This window comes from Salvelinus fontinalis, chromosome 3 (genome assembly GCF_029448725.1).
Source record: "Salvelinus fontinalis isolate EN_2023a chromosome 3, ASM2944872v1, whole genome shotgun sequence".
NCBI lineage: Eukaryota > Metazoa > Chordata > Actinopteri > Salmoniformes > Salmonidae > Salvelinus > Salvelinus fontinalis.
Genome location: NC_074667.1, coordinates 18,163,474 through 18,183,140, shown reverse-complemented (window position 1 = coordinate 18,183,140; position 19,667 = coordinate 18,163,474). Strand labels below are relative to the sequence as shown.

The 19,667-nt window shown below is 40.9% G+C and overlaps 1 protein-coding gene across 2 annotated transcripts in view; it reads right to left on the bottom strand.

The window, feature by feature from the left end:
* The window catches only part of LOC129840413 (protein MTSS 1-like), a 136,653-nt gene that overhangs the window by 15,624 nt on the left and 101,362 nt on the right, over positions 1-19,667 (bottom strand). For both annotated transcript variants that reach the window (XM_055908265.1, XM_055908275.1), the window contains exons 8-10: positions 2,797-2,904; positions 2,476-2,573; positions 558-648 (exon numbers count right to left, since the gene is read on the bottom strand). In XM_055908265.1, coding sequence (XP_055764240.1) covers positions 558-648; positions 2,476-2,573; positions 2,797-2,904 — 297 coding nt within the window. The remainder of the gene's footprint in view (positions 1-557; positions 649-2,475; positions 2,574-2,796; positions 2,905-19,667) is intronic.

Below are 19,667 nucleotides of genomic sequence, written 5' to 3'. Positions count from 1 at the left end.
CTGGGTGAGCGCCACTACCCACGGAAAGGGAACGGGAAGGGATATAGAGAATGATGTGTTTGAGGAAAAGGGAGTTGTAGTGAGTACTGTCTAACATGAGTAACTCAGGTAGAGGAAGGGGGCCAGGCAGAGCAAGGTCTTTCTTTTAAACTGTTCACTGGGGTTTTCAAATAAGTTTAAAGTTTATATACAACAGTAGTCAAGTTAGGAAAGGGCAATAGACTGAACCTATGATGCAGTGGACTGAACAAATTGTAATATTTTATTTTTTAAACACAAAACATACAAACGACAACATCACAGAAACATCAACTACATCACACCTGCCCAGACGCACATGCTAACATCTTCCAGCGCCCGCATCACTCTCTGCCATAATTTTCCAAATTACTTCCAATTGAGCCCCCTGGGAAAAAGTGCAGCAATGGGACGATGATCGATGCGTTTGGAAAAATTCAGCAGCCAAAATAATTTTGGGTCTGTCACGCTTCTGCATTGAGATGACATGGAGCACTTCAGAATGGAGCTGTGAAAGTGTAGACAGCTGTGTGGGTTACCTGTGCTGATTCCATGGAGGGCGGGCGAATGCCATCCAAAGAGGAGGTGATGGAGTCCAGAGAGGGGACGTGCCTCACAGAGTTGTAGTTACTGAGAGAGAGCGAGAGAGAGCAAGAGAGAGCGAGCGGGGAAATGAATGAAAAAGAGCAGGAAACAAGAGAGAGAAAAAAGAAAAAAGGGAGAAACAACCAGGCATGAAAAACCTGCGCCATTTCTTCTGAAACTGAGCCAAACGACAGTGAGTGAGTGAGGTAAACTTCTGATCATTTGAATCTGTTTTGGTGCACTATGTCCTGCCCTATTCACGCTCAGACATAACATAGCCTAGAACACAAAATCCACAAAGAAAATCACAGCAGACATAAGTCACTTAGCCAACTCAACTGGGGGTGTGCCCCAAGCCACAACAACTATCTTGAACGAGTACTATAGTAAGGCTACATCCCAAATGGCACCCTATTCCCTATATCAAGGCTCTCCAACCCTGTTGCTGGAGAGCTACCATCCTGTAGGTTTAGGTTCCATCCCTTATCTAGCACACCCGATTCTAATAATTAGCTGGTTGATTAGCTGAATCAGGTTAGTTACATTTGAGGTTGGATCGAAATCTAACAGGACAGTAGCTTTCCATGAACAGGTTTGGAGAGACCTGCCCTATATAGTGTACTACTTTTGCCCACTGGTCAAAAGTAGTGCACTATGTAGGTAATAGGGTGCCACTTGGGACACTAAATGTGTGAATGCACGCATGGACGTTGGTGTCCATGCTAATCGTTAAAATAGAAAGCCTGTCCTCTCATGGTTTGAATGCATAAATGCTCTGCTATATTAACACACCACAGGTTTTGACCGCAGTAGTAGGTGCTTAAGTGGAAATTGAGCTTGGTCCAGAGAACACACTGTACTGGAAATGACTGTTCTAAATGACTATACCATACGGCTTGCTCGCTACTGTTGCTTTGTGGCAAATGTTTAAACCGTTGTTTGATGTACATTATAGAAGTCATGTCACTTTCGGCCAAGCAAATAATGTAATGAAGGTAATAAGCGACATCAATTACAATAGAATACATAACAACACATTCAAATACACTGATAAGACAGTTTTGTGCTTTAGAGAGGGGTTCAGCTATGGTGCACTTGGTGATTTGATCTGCCTTGGCTCATTTAATTTGAGCGCACCTTATGAAGACTTGAGGTCTAGGCCTAGTCATTTTCCCAACGGTCTGCTAATCCTTCTAGCATGTGTGTATGATGGAGGACGTCATCCCTCTACCCCAATCACCAACTGGGGGGAGTGTGTTTTTGCTGTGGCCTGGACGACCAGTAGACTCAACACACACACCAAACACACATAGGCAATGGGATACTGACGCTTCTTCCCTTCACACACATTCCTCTCACACATACAGTGAGATGCAGCCAGGAACATGTGTGTATGTGTGAGTGCGTGTCTTTGCGAGATTGCATGTGTTCTGACAGGACACCACGCATGTTTTCCTTCAGTTCCCTTGGCTCAACTTCACTTGTCAACACTGAACTTTACTCAGTCGTCTGCTCTCTTCATCACCCCTCCCTCCATCCCTCTCCAAGGCTGCATCCCAAATGGCAACCCATTGAACCCTGTTACGGGAGCACACTTCCTTAGCTGGCTCCAGTCTGTGCAAAAGCACAGACACACTGAACTTCACTTAGCTGCTGCTGCTGCTACTATCCATTTGATACAGTTTTGCTTCCTGCACACTTTACCCTTCTCCCTCTTTGGTGAGCTCTCTAAAATGTCAAGATGGCCCACATGCAGAGGCAGCACATTTGGTGTGAAGCAGTGTGCGTGTGTGCCAATATGTCTACCTGAGTACTTTGTGTAGAGTGTGTGTGTGCGCATGTTTATGCATGCATGTGTGTGGGTTTAGCTACCCGCTGATGCTGCTCTTGCGGGACAGTGTGTTGCTGGGGGAGGCAGGGGGCGTCTGGTAACTGTAGCTGTAGTCTGATCCCTTCAGATCCAGGATCACCTGTTCAGAAGTAGGGAGAAAAAGAGTTTCAATGTGGGAGAATGAGAATATGGATAAGTGGGAGTTTCTAACACCGTGTGCGAGTATGTGATTAAGTGCATTTGTGAAGGTATATTGATGCTAGTGTGTGTGGCACGAACAAGTGTGTGTCCATGTCTTTTTTTGTGAAAATATAGATGTCTGTGTCAAGTGTTCGGCTGTGTGTAAGAATCATCCATCAAACCTGTTCGCTGGACGGGGGTAGTTTGCTGGGCTCGGCCGTCAGGGTGCTCAGGTCTTCCAGAACGGTCTGCAGGTGGGTCACCTCTCCGAGCATGCTAATCTCATGATCCTGCACACAAACAACCACAGAACCCAGATCAGATCACAGACACACAACCAATCACCAAACCAGTCACCCCTATCCACAGATCCAAAATCAGTTCACAGACACACGACCAGCAGGTAGAAATCACCCCTAACCATATATTCCAAGTCAGTTTACCCAATTTCCTCAATCCTTAGGGGATGATAATACAATTCATGACCAAAATTATGTGGACACCTGCTCGTTGAACATCTCATTCCAAAATCATGGGCAATTACAGTTGAAGTCGGAAGTTTACATACACCTTAGCCAAATACATTTAAACTCAGTCGTTCACAATTCCTGACATTTAATCCTGGTAAGAATTCCCTGTCTTAGGTCAGTTAGGATCACCACTTTATTTTAAGAATGTGAAATGTCAGAATAATAACAGAGAATGATTTATTTCTTTCATCACATTCCCAGTGAGTCAGAAGTTTACATACACTCAATTTGTATTTGGTAGCATTGCCTTTAAATTGTTTAACTTGGGTCAAACCTAGCCTTCCACAAGCTTCCCACAATAAGTTGGGTGAATTTTGGCCTATTCCTCCTGACAGAGCTGGTGTAGGTCTCCATTGCTCGCACACGCTTTTTCAGTTCTGCCCACAAATGTTCTATAGGATTGAGGTCAGGGCTTTGTGATGGCCACTCCAATACATTGACTTTGTTGTCCTTGAGCCATTTTTCCAAAACTTTGGAAGTATGCTTTGGGTCATTGTCCATTTGGAAGATACATTTGCGACCAAGCACTAACTTCCTGACTGATGTCTTGAGAAGTTGCTTAAATATATCCACATTATTTTCCTGCCTCAAGATGCCATCTATTTTGTGAAGTGCACCAGTCCCTCCTGCAGCAAAGCACCACCACAACATGATGCTTCCAACCGTACTTCACGGTTGGGATGGTGTTCTTCAGCTTGCAAACCTCCCCCTTTTTCCTCCAAACAAACAGATGGTCATTATGGCCAAACAGTTATATTTTTGTTTCATCAAACCAGAAGACATTTCTCCAAAAAGTACGATCTTTGTCCCCATGTGCAGTTGCAAACCATTGTCTGGATTTTTTATGACAGCTTTGGAGCAGTGGCTTCTTCCATGTTGAGCGGCCTTTCAGGTTATGTCGATATAGGACTCATTTTACTGTGGATAGATACTTTTGTACACATTTCCTCCAACATCTTCACAATGTCCTTTGCTGTTGTTCTGGGATTGATTTGCACATTTCGCACCAAAGTGCATTCATCTCTAGGAGACAGAACGCGTCTCCTTCCTTAGCAGTATGACGGCTGCGTGGTCGTTTGGTGTTTATACTTGCGTACTATTGTTTGTACAGATGAACATTGTACCTTCAGGCATTTGGAAATTGCTCCCAAGGATGAACCAGGCTTGTGTAAGTCCACAACATTTTTTCCTGAAGTGTTTTTGAGGCTGATTTCTTTTGATTTCCCCATGATGTCAAGCAAAGAGGCACTGAATTTGCAGGTAGGCCTTGAGGCCAGATGCTGCTGGAAGTGGTGTTGGAGGGCCAGTAGGAGGCACTCTTTCCTCTGGTCTAAAAAATATCCCAAAGCCCCAGGGCAGTGATTGGGGACATTGCCCTGTGTAGGGTGCCGTCTTTCAGATGGGACATTAAACGGGTGTCCTGACTCTCTGAGGTCATTAAAGATCCCATGGCACTTATCGTAAGAGTAGGGGTGTTAACTTCTTATGGCTGCAGGGGCAGTATTGAGTAGCTTGGATGAAAGGTGCACAGAGGTGCCCAGAGTAAACGGCCTGCTCCTCAGTCATAGTCGCTAATATATGCATATTATTATTAGTATTGGATAGAAAACCCTCTGAAGTTTCTAAAACTGTTTGAATTATGTCTGTGAGTATAACAGAACTCATATGGCAGGTAAAAAAAACAGAGAAAAAATCCAAACAGGGAGTGGAAATTCTGAGGCTGGTGGATTTTCAACCAAGCTCCCATTGAAATCCCAGCGAGATATGGATGAGTTTTCACTTCCTACGGCTTCCACTAGATGCCAACAGTCTGTAGAACTTTGTCTGATGACTCTACTGTGATGGGGGGCCGGATGAGAGGAGAATTAGTCACCACTGCCATGAGGTGACCATGCTTTCACCATTCGCGTTCACATAAGAGAGAGCTCCGTTCCATCGCTCATCTAAAGTCAATGTAATTTTCCGGTTGGAACGTTATTCAAGATTTATGTTAACAACATTCTAAAGATTGATTCAATACATCGGTTGACATGTTTCTACTGACTGTTACGGAACTTTTGGACATTTCGTCACGTTTTAGTGAACGCGCTTTGTGACTTTGGAATTGTTTACCAAACACGCTAACCAAAGTAGCTAATTGGACATAAATAACGGACATTATCGAACAAATCAAGCATTTTTTGTGGACCTGGGATTCCTGGGAGTGCATTCTGATGAAGATCATCAAAGGGAATATTTATCATGTAATTTCTGGTTTCTGTTGACTCCAACATGGCGGCAAATTTGACTATAGTTCTGAGCGCCATCTCAGATTATTGCATGGTTTGCTTTTTCCGTAAAGTTTTTTTGAAATCTGACACAGCGGTTGCATTAAGGAGAGGTATATCTATAATTCCATGTGTTAACTTGTATTATCATCAACATTTATGATGATTATTTCTGTTGAATAGATGTGGCGATGCACTATCACTGGATGTTTTTGGAACTAGTGAACGTAACACGCCAATGTAAACTCAGATTTATTTTATATAAAAATGAACTTTATCAAACAAAACATACATGTATTGTGTAACATGAATTCCTATGAGTGTCATCTGATGAAGATCAAAGGTTAGGGATTAATTTTCTCTCTATTTGTGGTTTTTGTGACTGCTATCTTTGGCTGGAAAAATGGCTGTGCTTATTCTATGGCTTGGTGGTGACCTAACATAATCGTTTGTAGTGCTTTCGCTGAAAAGCATATTTGAAATCGGACACTTTGGTGGGATTAACAACAAGATTACCTTTAAAATGGTATAAAACACATGTATGCCTGAGGAATTTTAATTATGAGATTTCTGTTGTTTTGAATTTGGCGCCCTGCACTTTCACTGGCTGTTGTCATATCATCCCGTTACCGGGATTGCAGCCATAAGAAATTAACCCCGGTGTCCTGGCTAAAATCTCCAATCTGGCCCTCAAACCATCGCGGTCACCTAATAATCCCCAGTTTACAATTGGCTCATTCATCCACAGGTCGTTGCTGTAAATGAGAACGTGTTCTCAGTCAACTTACCTGGTAAAATAACAGATAAAAAAATGGTATATATATATATATATATGTATATATATAAAAAATTTGCCTATCAGAAGCTTCTTAAGCCATGACATCGTTTTCTGGAATTTTCCAAGCTGTTTAAAGGCACAGTCAACTTAGTGTATGTAAACTTCTGACACACTGGAATTGTGATACAGTGAATTGTAAGTAAAATAATCTGTCGGTAAACAATTTATGGACAAATGACTTGTGTCATGTACAAAGTAGATGTCCTAACCGACTTACCAAAACTATAGTTTGTTAAAACCTCTTAGTGATCCCTTAAAACCTGTCTAGGACAGGGGTTCCGCTAGCGGAACTCCTCCCACATTCCACTGAAAAGGCAGAGCGCGAAATTCCGAAAATATTTTTTAGAAATATTTAACTTTCACACATTAACAAGTCCAATACAGCTAATGAAAGATACACATCGTGTGAATCCAGCCAACATGTCCGATTTTAAATGTTTTACAGGGAAAACACAATATATATTTATGTTAGCTCACCAACAAATAGATAAAAGCACAGACATTTTTCACAGCACAGGTAGCATGCACAAAATCAACCAAACTAACCTAGAACAAACCAAAGAAACCAAGAAACAACTTCATCAGATGACTTATAACATGTTATACAATAAATCTATGTTTTGTTAAAAAAATGTGCATATTTCAGGTATAAATCATAGTTTACATTGCGGCTACAATCAGAAATTGCACCGAAAGCAGCCAGAATAATTAGACACCGTGACATACCGAAATACTCATCATAAAACATTTCTGAAAAATACATGGTGTATAGCAAATTAAAGACAAAGATCTTGTGAATACAGACAATATTTCCGATTTTGTAAGTGTTTTACAGCGAAAACATAATATAGCCTTATATTAGCTTACTACAATAGCCTACCACACGACCGCATTCATTCATCAAGGCACGTTAGCGATAGCAATAGGCACGTTAGCGAATAAACCAGCAAAAGATATTAAATTTCACTAACCTTCATAAAACTTCCTCAGATGACAGTCCTATAACATCAGGTTATACATACACTTATGTTTTGTTCGAACATGTGCATATTTAGAGCTGAAATCCGTGGATATACAACGTAGCATAACGTAGCATAACGTGCTAACGTAGCATCTTTTCCCCAGAATGTGCGGATATTTCTATTAGACTCTCACCTATTCTGACCAAATAGCTTTTCATAAACATTACAAAAAAATACATGTTGTATAGGAAACGATAGATCCATTAGTTCTTAATGCAATCGCAGTGTTAGAATTCTAAAAATATCTTCATTACGACATAAGACTTAGTTATGGTAAGGGAATAACCAAAACCTGAGCGCAAAGCTACTAGTACACAGTTCGACAGATATATGAAATAGCATCACAAAATGGTTCCTACTTTTGCTGATCTTCTATCAGAATGTTGTACCTTTGGTCCTTTGTCCAGAAGCGTCTTTGTTTGGATTCAGAACGTTCTTTATCCCTCTTGAATTAGCAAGCACACTGGCCATGCGGCGCTAAGCTCTCCAACCTCAACAAAGTCAAACAACGCAACAGAACTAACGTCCCGAATAAATTTCAATAATCTAATGAAACTATATTGATAAAACATACTTTAGGATGATATTGTAACATGTATCAAATAAAATCAAAGCCGGAGATCATATTCGCCCATAACGACTTGTTTCCAGTAGGCAATAATAGGTCCCGACACGCGCCTTGCAGAAAACAGAAAATTGGGGACACGTTGTTCCAAGAGGGCTTATTCAACATCAGACAGAGATAATCAACTCCTTTTTCCTCTCACTTCCTCTTGACATCCGGGTGAAGGTGTATGACGTGTACGTATAGCCATACCTATCATGGCCATTTATAGGCAGTCACTTGAACAGAACATAGATTTCAGACTTTCCACTTCCAGGTCACAAAGTGTGCTGCCAAATGAGTTCTGTTTTACCCACAGACAAAATTCCAACGGTTTTAGAAACTAGAGAGTGTTTTCTATCCAATAAAATTAATAATATGCATATTGTACGAGCAAGAATTGAGTACGAGGCCGTTTAAATTGGAGACGTTTTCCCCCAAAAGTGAAAACAGCACCCCCTGTCCTCATCAGGTTAACGCGCCAAACCGTTAGCGGGATAGATTTGACAATGTGAAATTGCAGATCGCCAAATTCAAAAACTACAGAAATATTCAACATTCACGAAAATATAAGTGTAATACATCAAAATAAAGCTTAACTTCTTGTTAATCCAGACGCTGTGTCAGATTTCAGAAAGGCTTTACGGCGAAAGCACACCATGTGATTATCTGAGGACAGCGCCCCGCATTCAAAAACATTTAAAAAATCATTTTTCAACCAGGCAGGTGCGACACAAAAGTCGCACCTAATAAATGCCTTACCTTTGAAGATCTTTTTGCAATCCCAAATGTCTCAGTGACACAATGAATGGTCGTTTTGTTCGATAAATTCCTTCTTTATATCCCCAAAATGTCAATTTATTTGGTGCATTTGATTCAGAAATACACCGGTTCCAACTCGCCCAACATGTCTATAAAGTATCTAATAAATTACCTGTAAACTTGGTCCAAACATTTCAAACAACGTTCCTAATCCAACCTCAGGTACCCTAAAATGTAAATAATCGATCAAATTTAAGACTGGATAAACAGTTTCCAATACCGAAGAAAAATAACCCAGAGCGCGCTCCTGTTCACACACAACAAAATACTAGACCTTCAGAGTGACACGTACAAAGAACAGCACTACTTCTTAATTTCTCAAAAGAAACACATCGACTAATTTCTAAAAACTGTTGACATCTAGTGGAAGCCATAGGAACTGCAATCTGGGCCCTAATAAATAAGGGTTCCCATAGAAAAACATTGGAAAACACAATGACTTCAAAACATTTTTTCCCTGGATGGATTGTGCTCGGGGTTTCGCCTGCCAAATCAGTTTTGTTATATTCACAGACAATATTCTAACAGTTTTAGAAACTTCAGAGTGTTTTCTATCCAAATCTACTAATTATATGCATATCCTAGCTTCTGGGCCTGAGTAACAGGCAGCTTACTTTGGGTACGCTTTTCATCCAGACGTGAAAATACTGCCCCCTATCCCTAAGATGTTTTAACAAGAAATTTGCAGAGAGGTTGAAAAATGAGTTCATGACTCCAACCTAGGTGTATGTAAACTTACGACTTCAACCGTATGTGAATGTGATTTCAGTTATTTTTTTAATATACATTTGCAAAAATGTCTAAATCAATTCTAACGTCACAAAATGTGGAAAAAGTCAAGGGGTCTGAATACTTTCCGAATGCACTGTATATGCCAACAGTGCGTAACATTACCTAATTTATCATAACCATTACAGATAACGAATCCTTATTGCCTCATACAGAACCAGTCAAAAGTTGACACCTACTCATTCAAGGGTTATTCATTTTTACTATTTTCTACATTGTAGAATAGTGAAGACATCAAAACTATGAAATAACACATATGGAATTATGTAGTAACCAAAAAAGTGTTAAACAAATCAAAATATATTTTATATTTCTTCAAAGTAGCCACCTTTTGCCTTGAGGCCAAATTTGCACACTCTTGGCATTCTTTCAACCAGCTTCATGAGGTAGTCAACTGGAATGCATTTCAATTAACAGGTGTGCGTTATTAAAAGTTCATTCGTGGAATTTCTTTCCTTCGTAATGCATTTGGGCCAATCAGTTATGCTGTGACAAGGTAGGGGTGGTATACTGAAGATTGCCCTATTTGGTAAAAGACCAAGAACAGCTCAAATAAGCAAAGAGAAACGACAGTCCATGATTACTTTAAGACATGAAGGTCAGTCAATCAGTACAATTTCAAGTGCAGTTGCAAAAACCATCAAGAGCTATGATGAAACTAGATTTCAGGAGGACCACCACAGGAAAGGAAGACTCAGAGTTACCTCTGCTGCAGAAGATACGTTCATTAGAGTTACAAGCCTGAGAAATTCAAGAAACAGACACCTCACATCATCAACTGTTCAGAGGAGACTGTGTGAATCATGGCTTCATGGTCGAATTGCTGCAAAGAAACCACTACTAAAGGACACCAGTAAGAATAAGAGACTTGCTTGGGCCAAGAAACACAATCAATGGACATTAGACCAGTGAAAATCTGTCCTTTGGTCTGATGAGTCCAACATTTTTGGTGAACAGATGATCTCTGCATGCGTGATTCCCACCGTGAAGCATGGAGAAGGTGTGATGGTGTGGGGGTGCGTAGCTGGTGATACAGTCAGTGATTTATTTAGAATTCCAGGCACACTTAACCAGCATGGCTACCACAGCATTCTGCAGCGATACGCCATCCCATTTGGAATGCGCTTAGCGGGACTATCATTTGTTTTTCAACAGGACAATGAACCACCACACCTCCAGGTTGTGTCAGAGCTATTTGACCAAGAAGGTGTGTGATGGAGAGCTGCATCAGATGACATGGCCTCCACAATCCCCCGACCTCAACCCATTTGAGATGGTTTGGGAAGAGTTGGACCGCAGAGTGAAGTAAAAGCAGTGCTCAGCATATGTGGGAAGTCCTTCAAGACTGTTGGAAAAGCATTACAGGTGAAGATGGTTGAGAGAATGCCAAGAGTGTGCAAAGCTGTCATCAAGGCAAAGGGTGGCTACCTTGAACAATCTAAAATCTATGATTATTTAATTAAAATTCTTGTTAACTACATGATTCCATTTGTGTAATTTCCTAGTTTTGATGTCTTCACTATTATTCTACAATATAGAAAATTGAATTAGAAAAAAAAACTTTCATGACTAAATGTGTCCAAACTTGACTAAAGATCTCGTACAACGCTGTATACTACTCCCTTCACCGAACAGCGCAAACTCTCTCTAACCAGAATAGAAAGATCAGAGGGAGGCCCCGGTGCCAAATTGAGCAAGATGACAAGCACATTAGTGTCTAGTTTGAGAAACAGACGCCTCACAAGTCCTCAACTGGCAGCTTCATTAAATTGTACCCGCAAAACACCAGTCTCAACGTCAACAGTGAGGAGACGACTCCAGGATGCTGGCCTTCTAGGCAGAGTTGCAATGAAAAAGCCACATCTCAGACTGGCCAATAAAAAGAAACGATTACGATGGGCAAAATAACACAGAAACTGTACAGAGGAACTCTGCTTAGAAGGCAAGCATCCCGGAGAACGAGCTCTTCAGTTTCTTGGCAACTTCTCGCATGGAATAGCCTTAATTTCTCAGAACAAGAATATACTGACGGGTTTCAGAAGAAAGTGCTTTGTTTCTGGCCATTTTGAGCCTGTAATCGAACCCACAAATGCTGATGCTCCAGATACTCAACAAGTCTATAGGCGGCCAGTTTAATTGCTTCTTTAATCAGGACAACAGTTTTCAGCTGTGCTAACATAATTGTAAAAGGGTTTTCTAATGATCAATTAGCCTTTTAAAATGATAAACTTGGATTAGCTAACAACGTGCCATTGGAACACAGGAGTGATGGTTGCGGATAATGGGCCTCTGTACACCTATGTAGATGTTCTATTAAAAAACAGCCATTTCCAGCTACAACAGTCATTTACAACATTAACAATGTCTACACTGTATTTCTGATCAATTTGATGTTATTTTAAAGGACATTTATTTTTGCTTTTCTTTCAAAAACAAGGAAAATTCTAAGTGACCCCCAACTTTTGAACGGTAGTGTATGTTTTCTCCGTTTTATTTTTCCTGGTTTTCAAATTGTTTTGTTTTTCCACTCAAAATGATACTTGTTCATAGAGAAACAACTAAAATTGATGTTTTCAGTCCATGTCAATGCATTTGAAGATGTCAAGATGTTTTGTGTAATTCTCCTTTAATTATGCATATGGCAAATTAAAGATGGACCATGCAGAAATCGCTCCGCCATTTCCTGGTTGCTAAAATTCTAATAGTCTGCCTATTTTCAGTTTTTGTGACAAAACAAGTATAGTGTAGAGAATCATTGTACCATTTAAACCACTGTGAAATATATTTTCCATAACCAAACATATTGTATTATCATCTGTTTGAAGCTGGTGTACAAAACTGAAAGTTATAAACTCAGCAAAAAAAGAAAAGCCCTCTCACTGTCAACTGCGTTTATTTTCAGCAAACTTAACATGTGTAAATATTTGTATGAACATAAGACTCAACAGACATAAACTGAACAAGTTCCACAGACATGTGACGAACAGAAATGTAACAATGTGTCCCTGAACAAAGGGGGGGGTCAAAATCAAAAGTAACAGTCAGTATCTGGTGTGGCCACCATAAGTACTTCAGTGCACCGCCTCCTCATCTCATGGTCTGCACCAGATTTGCCAGTCCTTGCTGTGAGATGTTACCCCACTCTTCCACCAAGGCACCTGAAAGTTCCCGGACATTTCTGGGGGGAATGGCCCTAGCCCTCACCCTCCAATCCAACAGGTCCCAGACGTGCTCAATGGGATTGAGATCCGGGCTCTTCGCTGGCCATGGCAGAACACTGACATTCCTTTCTTGCAGGAAATCACGCACAGAACGAGCAGTATGGCTGGTGGCATGGTCATGCTGGAGGGTCATGTCAGGATGAGCCTGCAGGAAGGGAGGATGTCTTCCCTGTAACGCACAGCGTTGCTATTGCCTGCAATGACAACAAGCTCAGTCTGATGATGCTGTGACACCCCACCCCAGACCATGACGGACCCTCCACCTCCAAATCGATCTCGCTCCAGAGTACAGGCCTCGGTGTAATGCTCATTCCGTCGACGATAAACGCGGAACCGACCATCACCCCTGGTGAGACAAAACCACGACTCGTCAGTGAAGAGCACGTTTTGCCAGTCCTGTCTGGTCCAGCGACGGTGGGTTTGTGCCCATAGGCGACGATGTTGCCGGTGATGTCTAGTGAGGACCTGCGTCACAACAGGCCTACAAGCCCTCAGTCCAGCCTCTCTCAGCCTATTGCGGACAGTCTGAGCACTGCTTGAGGGATTGTGCATTCCTTGTGTAACTCGGCAGTTGTTGTTGCCATCCTGTACCTGTCCCGCAGGTGTGATGTTCGGATGTACCGATCCTGTACAGGTGTTGTTACATGTGGTCTGCCACTGCGAGGACAATCAGCTGTCCGTCCTGTCTCCCTGGAGCACTGTCTTAGGCATCTCAATACGGACATTGCAATTTATTGCCCTGGCCACATCTGCAGTCCTCATGCCTCCTTGTAGCATGCCTAAGGCACGTTCACACAGATAAGCAGGGACCCTGGGTATCTTTCTTTTGGTGTTTTCAGAATCAGTAGAAAGGCCTCTTTAGTGTCCTAGGTTTTCATAACTGTGACCTTAATTGCCTACTGTCTGTAAGCTTAACGACCGTTCCACAGGTGCATGTTCATTAATTGTTTATAGTTCATTGAAGCATGGGAAACGGTGTTAAAACCCTTTACAATGAAGAACTGTGAAGTTATTTGTATTTTTACAAATTATCATTGAAAGACAGGGTCGTGAAAAAGGGTTTCTTTTTTTGCCGAGTTTACATGCAAAATCTAAACTTAAAAATTGGAAGCATAGAAATAGAGTTTACAGAACAGATCTACTGCTTCTTAAACTTGCTTTCAATGAGAATGATAGATCTATAATAACTTGTGTATATAAATGTTGTGGGGTTGCCCAAAAAGTTACATATTGCAGCTTTAATTATGCCTCTAGTGAGTAACTGGGCCGGTCTAGTGATGGTTTTATACTGCTGCTGCTCATTTCATGGCAAAGTTTGCCAATTAATTATTAATGATATACTTCTGCCAGGTAAGCCATCTTTGCAATTAACATTTAAATTAGGTTTTGGGGTACGTATTTCTGTCAACCCAAAACACTTAACAAATCAACTGGCTACACACGGAGTGATGGAAAAGTGTGCACACCACACAGACAGGAGCAATATTGCAGATAATTGGCAGATAATGTGTTAGCAGATATTGTGTTAGGCTTAAAAAGCCAAACTTAACAGGGTTTTGATAATGTCAATGTTGAGTTGATTAAATAGTAGCTGGGAGCTTGTGGTGTCTGATACTTGTGAGATTTGTCCATGACAGTTTTGTGTTGGAAAATGTGAAAATTGTATGTACTTTCAGAATTGTTTGGCAAGCTACTCATAGGTGGGCTGTGAGCTACTGGCTATACAATTCTAAATGGCACTAGCAGATTGCAAAGTAGGGTTGTCACAAGTTACCACAGCCGCAGTCATAAACCCCGCCTATTTTTCTTAAAATTATATTTTAAAACTAACCCTTAACTTCTTGCGAATATAGGGGGTGCTGTTTCGACTTGTTCGACTGTTTCGGCATGAATCGGTTGCGCAATCAGTGCCTCCATAAATCACCAAATACCAGAAGTAACTTCCTTTGGCTGCCTGCGCGTGGCGCGCGAAGGACATCCGACTCGCCTCCTTCCAAGCTTTAGTTTAGCCAGTAATATTTCTCCGGTCATATTTTTACTCGTTATAGGTGTTAACCACATCATAAGGTAGTTAATTTGAACCGTTTTATAGCAATTTATATCCATTTAGTGCGATTTTGAGGCATTGCTTTGTTGTGCACTTTGAAGTGCTGGGCACGTTTCGGGGTCCCGGTCGAACGTTAGTGGGCATTTCGACAGACAAGAGGACATCTTTCGACCAAAAGAAGATTAGACCGGAGAAAGGATTCATTGCCCAAGATTCTGATGGAAGATCGCCTCATAGTAAGAAATATTTAAGATGATAAATCGTCGTTCTGTAGAAAAATGTTAAACGCACGTTCCGCCATTTTGTTAGGTATAGCTTTGCTTGGCGCAACCTGTATTGAAAAGTAAGGATAATTTAAAAAATGTAATTACGCGATTGTATTAAGAATTAAATTGTCTATCAATCGATGTCCACCCTATATTTTTTAGTCAAGTTTATGAGTATTTATGTATAAGACTAGATCACTGTCTAATATGGTGAACGACATTTTCTGACCAGCTGGGCTACTTTTGTCATTGTCTAACCATGATTTTGGTGGCTAAATATGCACATTTTCGAACAAACTCTATATGTATGTTGTAATATGATGTTACAGGAGTGTCATCTGAAGAATTCTGAGAAGGTTAGTGAAAAAATGTATACATTTTGGTGATGATAACGATATCGCTCTCTTTGGCTTGAATCAATGCTGGGGTAATGTTTGCACATGTGCTATGGTAATATAACGATTTATTGTGTTTTCGCTGTAAGACACTTAGAAAATCTGAAATATTGTCTGGATTCACAGGATCTGTGTCTTTCAATTAGTGTACGCTGTGTATTTTTAAGAAATGTTTTATGATTAGTAATTAGGTAATACACGTTGCTCTCTGTATTTTTTCTAGTCGAGTTGTGATGGTGGGTGCAATTGTAAACTATGATTTATACCTGAAATATGCACATTTTTCTAACAAAACCTATCCTATACCATAAATATGTTATCAGACTGTCATCTGATGAGGTTTTTTCTTGGTTAGTGGCTATCAATATCTTTATTTGGCCGAATTGGTGATAGCTACTGGTGTTGAGAAAAAATGGTGGACAAAGAAAAATTGTGATTTTTGCTAACGTGGTTAGCTAATAGATTTACATATTGTGTCTTCCCTGTAAAACATTTTACAAATCAGAGATAATGGCTTGAATCACAAGATCTGTATCTTTCATTTGGTGTCTTGGACTTGTGATTTCATGACCATTTTATTTTATGATATCCCTGTAACTTTAGGCTAGGCTATGCTAGTCAGCTTTTGTGTTGGGGGTGCTCCCGGATCCGGGTTTGTGAGGCGTTAGAGGTTAAACCACAATGCTAACCTTAACTTCTTATGCCTGCAAGGGGCAGTATTGAGTAGCCTGATAAAATGTGTCCATTTCAAACGGCCTCGTACTCAATTCTTGCTCGTACAATGTGCAGATTATTATTACTATTGGATAGAAAACACTCTAGTTTCTAAAACCGTTTGAATTATTTCTCTGAGTGAAACAGAACTCATTCTGCAGCACTTTTCCTGACCCGGAAGTTCAAAGTCTGAAATCGATGCTCTCTTCCGCTTCCTGCCTATAAATAGGCACAAGAGCTATTAGTAAACATGCACGTCATACACCTTCCTCTGGGTGTCAAGAAGGCTGTGAGAGAAGAAATTAGGTGATTATCTCGATCTGGGATGGAATAAATCCTCTTGGAATGACGTGTACCCCATTTCCGGTACTCTGAAGAAAGTGATTTGGACAGTGGGCTTGCCTTTTGTTTTGCTTGCGTTATAGGCGACTATTATTTCCGGCTTTGATTTTATTTGATACATGTCACCATATCATTGTAAAGTATGTTTTTTTCAATATAGTTTCATCAGATTATTGAAATTTTTTCAGGAGTTTTGCCGTGTTCCGTTCTCTTGCGTTTGTTTACATGGAGAGATACGTGCAACCCGGCTAGCGCGCTTGCTAAATGGAGAGAGAAAGTTGCCATTCTGAATCCAAACAACGACTCATCTGGACAAAGGACACCTTGTTCAACATTCTGATGAAAGATCAGCAAAAGTAAGACCCATTTTAAGATGTTGTTTCATATATCTGTCGTAGTCGCCGGCGCCCAAGTGTTTCTGGCTATTGTGCTAAGCTAATATAACGCTACATTTTGTTTTCGCTGTAAAACACTTAATAAATCGGAAATATTGTCTGGCATCACAAGATGTCTGTCTTTCATTTGCTGTACACTATGTATTTTTCAGAAATGTTTTATGATGAGTAATTAGGTATTTGACGTTGGTGTCTGTAAATATTATGGATGCTTTCGGTGCAATTTCTGAATGTAGCTGCAATGTAAACTATAATTTATACCTGAAATATGCACATTTAAAAAAAAAAACATATGCTATACAATAAATATGTTATCAGACTGTCATCTGATGAGGTTGTTTCTTGGTTAGTGGCTATTTATATCTTTATTTGGCCGAATTTGTGATAGCTACTGATGGAGTCAAAAACTGATTGAGTAATAAAAGTGGAGTCTTTTGCTAACGTGGTTAGCTAATAGATTTACATATTTTGTCTTCCCTGTAAAACATTTTCAAAATCGGACATGTTGGCTGGATTCACGAGATGTGTACCTTTCATATGCTGTATTGGACTTGTTAATGTGTGAAAGTTAAATATTTAAAAAAATATATATTTTGAATTTCGCGCCCTGCACTTGAAGTGGCTGTTGTCATGAATGTACCGACGTCGGGCTTGCACGCCAAACAGGTTAAAAGAGCATTCATTTTTTTTATCTTCAATTTTGACTTTGTGGCAGTGGTAACTAGTGACAAACGCAAAGTAGCCTAAGCGGAATATAGATGGCACAATTATTCCAAAACTGCAGCTCGTTGTTGGAACTAGAGGTCGACCGATTAATCGGAATGGCCGATTAATCGGGGCCGATTTCAAGTTTTCATAACAATCGGAAATCGGTATTTTTGGGCGCCGATTTGCCGTTTAAAAATATATATACATTTATACACCTTTATTTAACTAGGCAAGTCAGTTAAGAACACATTCTTATTTTCAATGACGGCCTAGAACGAGGCAGAACGACAGATTTTTAACCTTGTCAGCTCGGGGGATCCAATCTTACAACCTTACAGTTAACTAGTCCAATGCTCTAACACCTGATTACATTGCACTCCACGAGGAGCCTGCCTGTTAGCGAATGCAGTAAGCTAAGGTAAGTTGCTAGCTAGCATTAAACTTATCTTATAAAAAACAATCAATCAATGACTGTCATTGCTTCAATGTGTACTTAACCATAAACATCAATGCCTTTTTTTAAAATCAATACACAAGTATATATTTTTAAACCTGCATATTTAGCTAAAATAAATCCAGGTTAGCAGGCAATCTTAACCAGGTGAAATTGTGTAATTTCTCTTGCGTTCATTGCACGCAGAGTCAGGGTATATGCAACAGTTTGGGCCGCCTGGCTCTTTGCGAACTAATTTGCCAGAATTTTACGTAATTATGACAACATTGAAGGTTGTGCAATGTAACAGGAATATTCAGACTCATGGATGCCACCCGTTAGATAAAATACAGAACGGAATAAACGTTTTGTTTTCGAGGTGATAGTTTCCGGATTAGTCAAAGGAATATGGTTTAGAGAGAGATAGTCGACGCGTTATAATTCCTGTAATAACTTGCGGCTGAATTTGAAAGGGGTTGAAAGGGGCGTTATTTTACCGTTCATGTCTTCTATAGAGAATATCTTGATCTACTTCAAATAAGGTCTGTGTTTCGTGCAGGCTTAAACCGCCTCGACGTTTTGATACCCGTGTAAATCTCACTAGGATAAGGGAACGTTTGTCAACATATTTTCATAAATCCACTCTACAATTTTTTTTAATCTTCGCTTATACACTGCTCAAAAAAATAAAGGGAACACTTAAACAACACAATGTAACTCCAAGTCAATCATACTTCTGTGAAATCAAACTGTCCACTTAGGAAGCAACACTGATTGACAATAAATTTCACATGCTGTTGTGCAAATGGAATAGACAAAAGGTGGAAATTATAGGCAATTAGTAAGACACCCCCAAAAAGGGAATGGTTCTGCAGGTGGTGACCACACACCACTTCTCAGTTCCTATGCTTCCTGGCTGATGTTTTGGTCACTTTTGAATGCTGGCGGTGCTCTCACTCTAGTGGTAGCATGAGACGGAGTCTACAACCCACACAAGTGGCTCAGGTAGTGCAGTTCATCCAGGATGGCACATCAATGCGAGCTGTGGCAAAAAGGTTTGCTGCGTCTGTCAGCGTAGTGTCCAGAGCATGGAGGCGCTACCAGGAGACAGGCCAGTACATCAGGAGACGTGGAGGAGGCCGTAGGAGGGCAACAACCCAGCAGCAGGACCGCTACCTCTGCCTTTGTGCAAGGAGGTGCACTGCCAGAGCCCTGCAAAATGACCTCCAGCAGGCCACAAATGTGCATGTGTCTGCTCAAACGGTCAGAAACAGACTCCATGAGGGTGGTATGAGGGCCCGATATCCACAGGTGGGGGTTGTGCTTACAGCCCAACACCGTGCAGGACGTTTGGCATTTGCCAGAGAACACCAAGATTGGCAAATTCCCCACTGGCGCCCTGTGCTCTTCACAGATGAAAGCAGGTTCACACTGAGCACAGGTGACAGACGTGACAGAGTCTGGAGACGCCGTGGAGAACGTTCTGCTGCCTGCAACATCCTCCAGCATGACCGGTTTGGCGGTGGGTCAGTCATGGTGTGGGGTGGCATTTCTTTGTGGGGCCGCACAGCCCTCCATGTGCTCGCCAGAGGTAGCCTGACTGCCATTAGGTACCGAGATGAGATCCTCAGACCCCTTGTGAGACCATATGCTGACACAT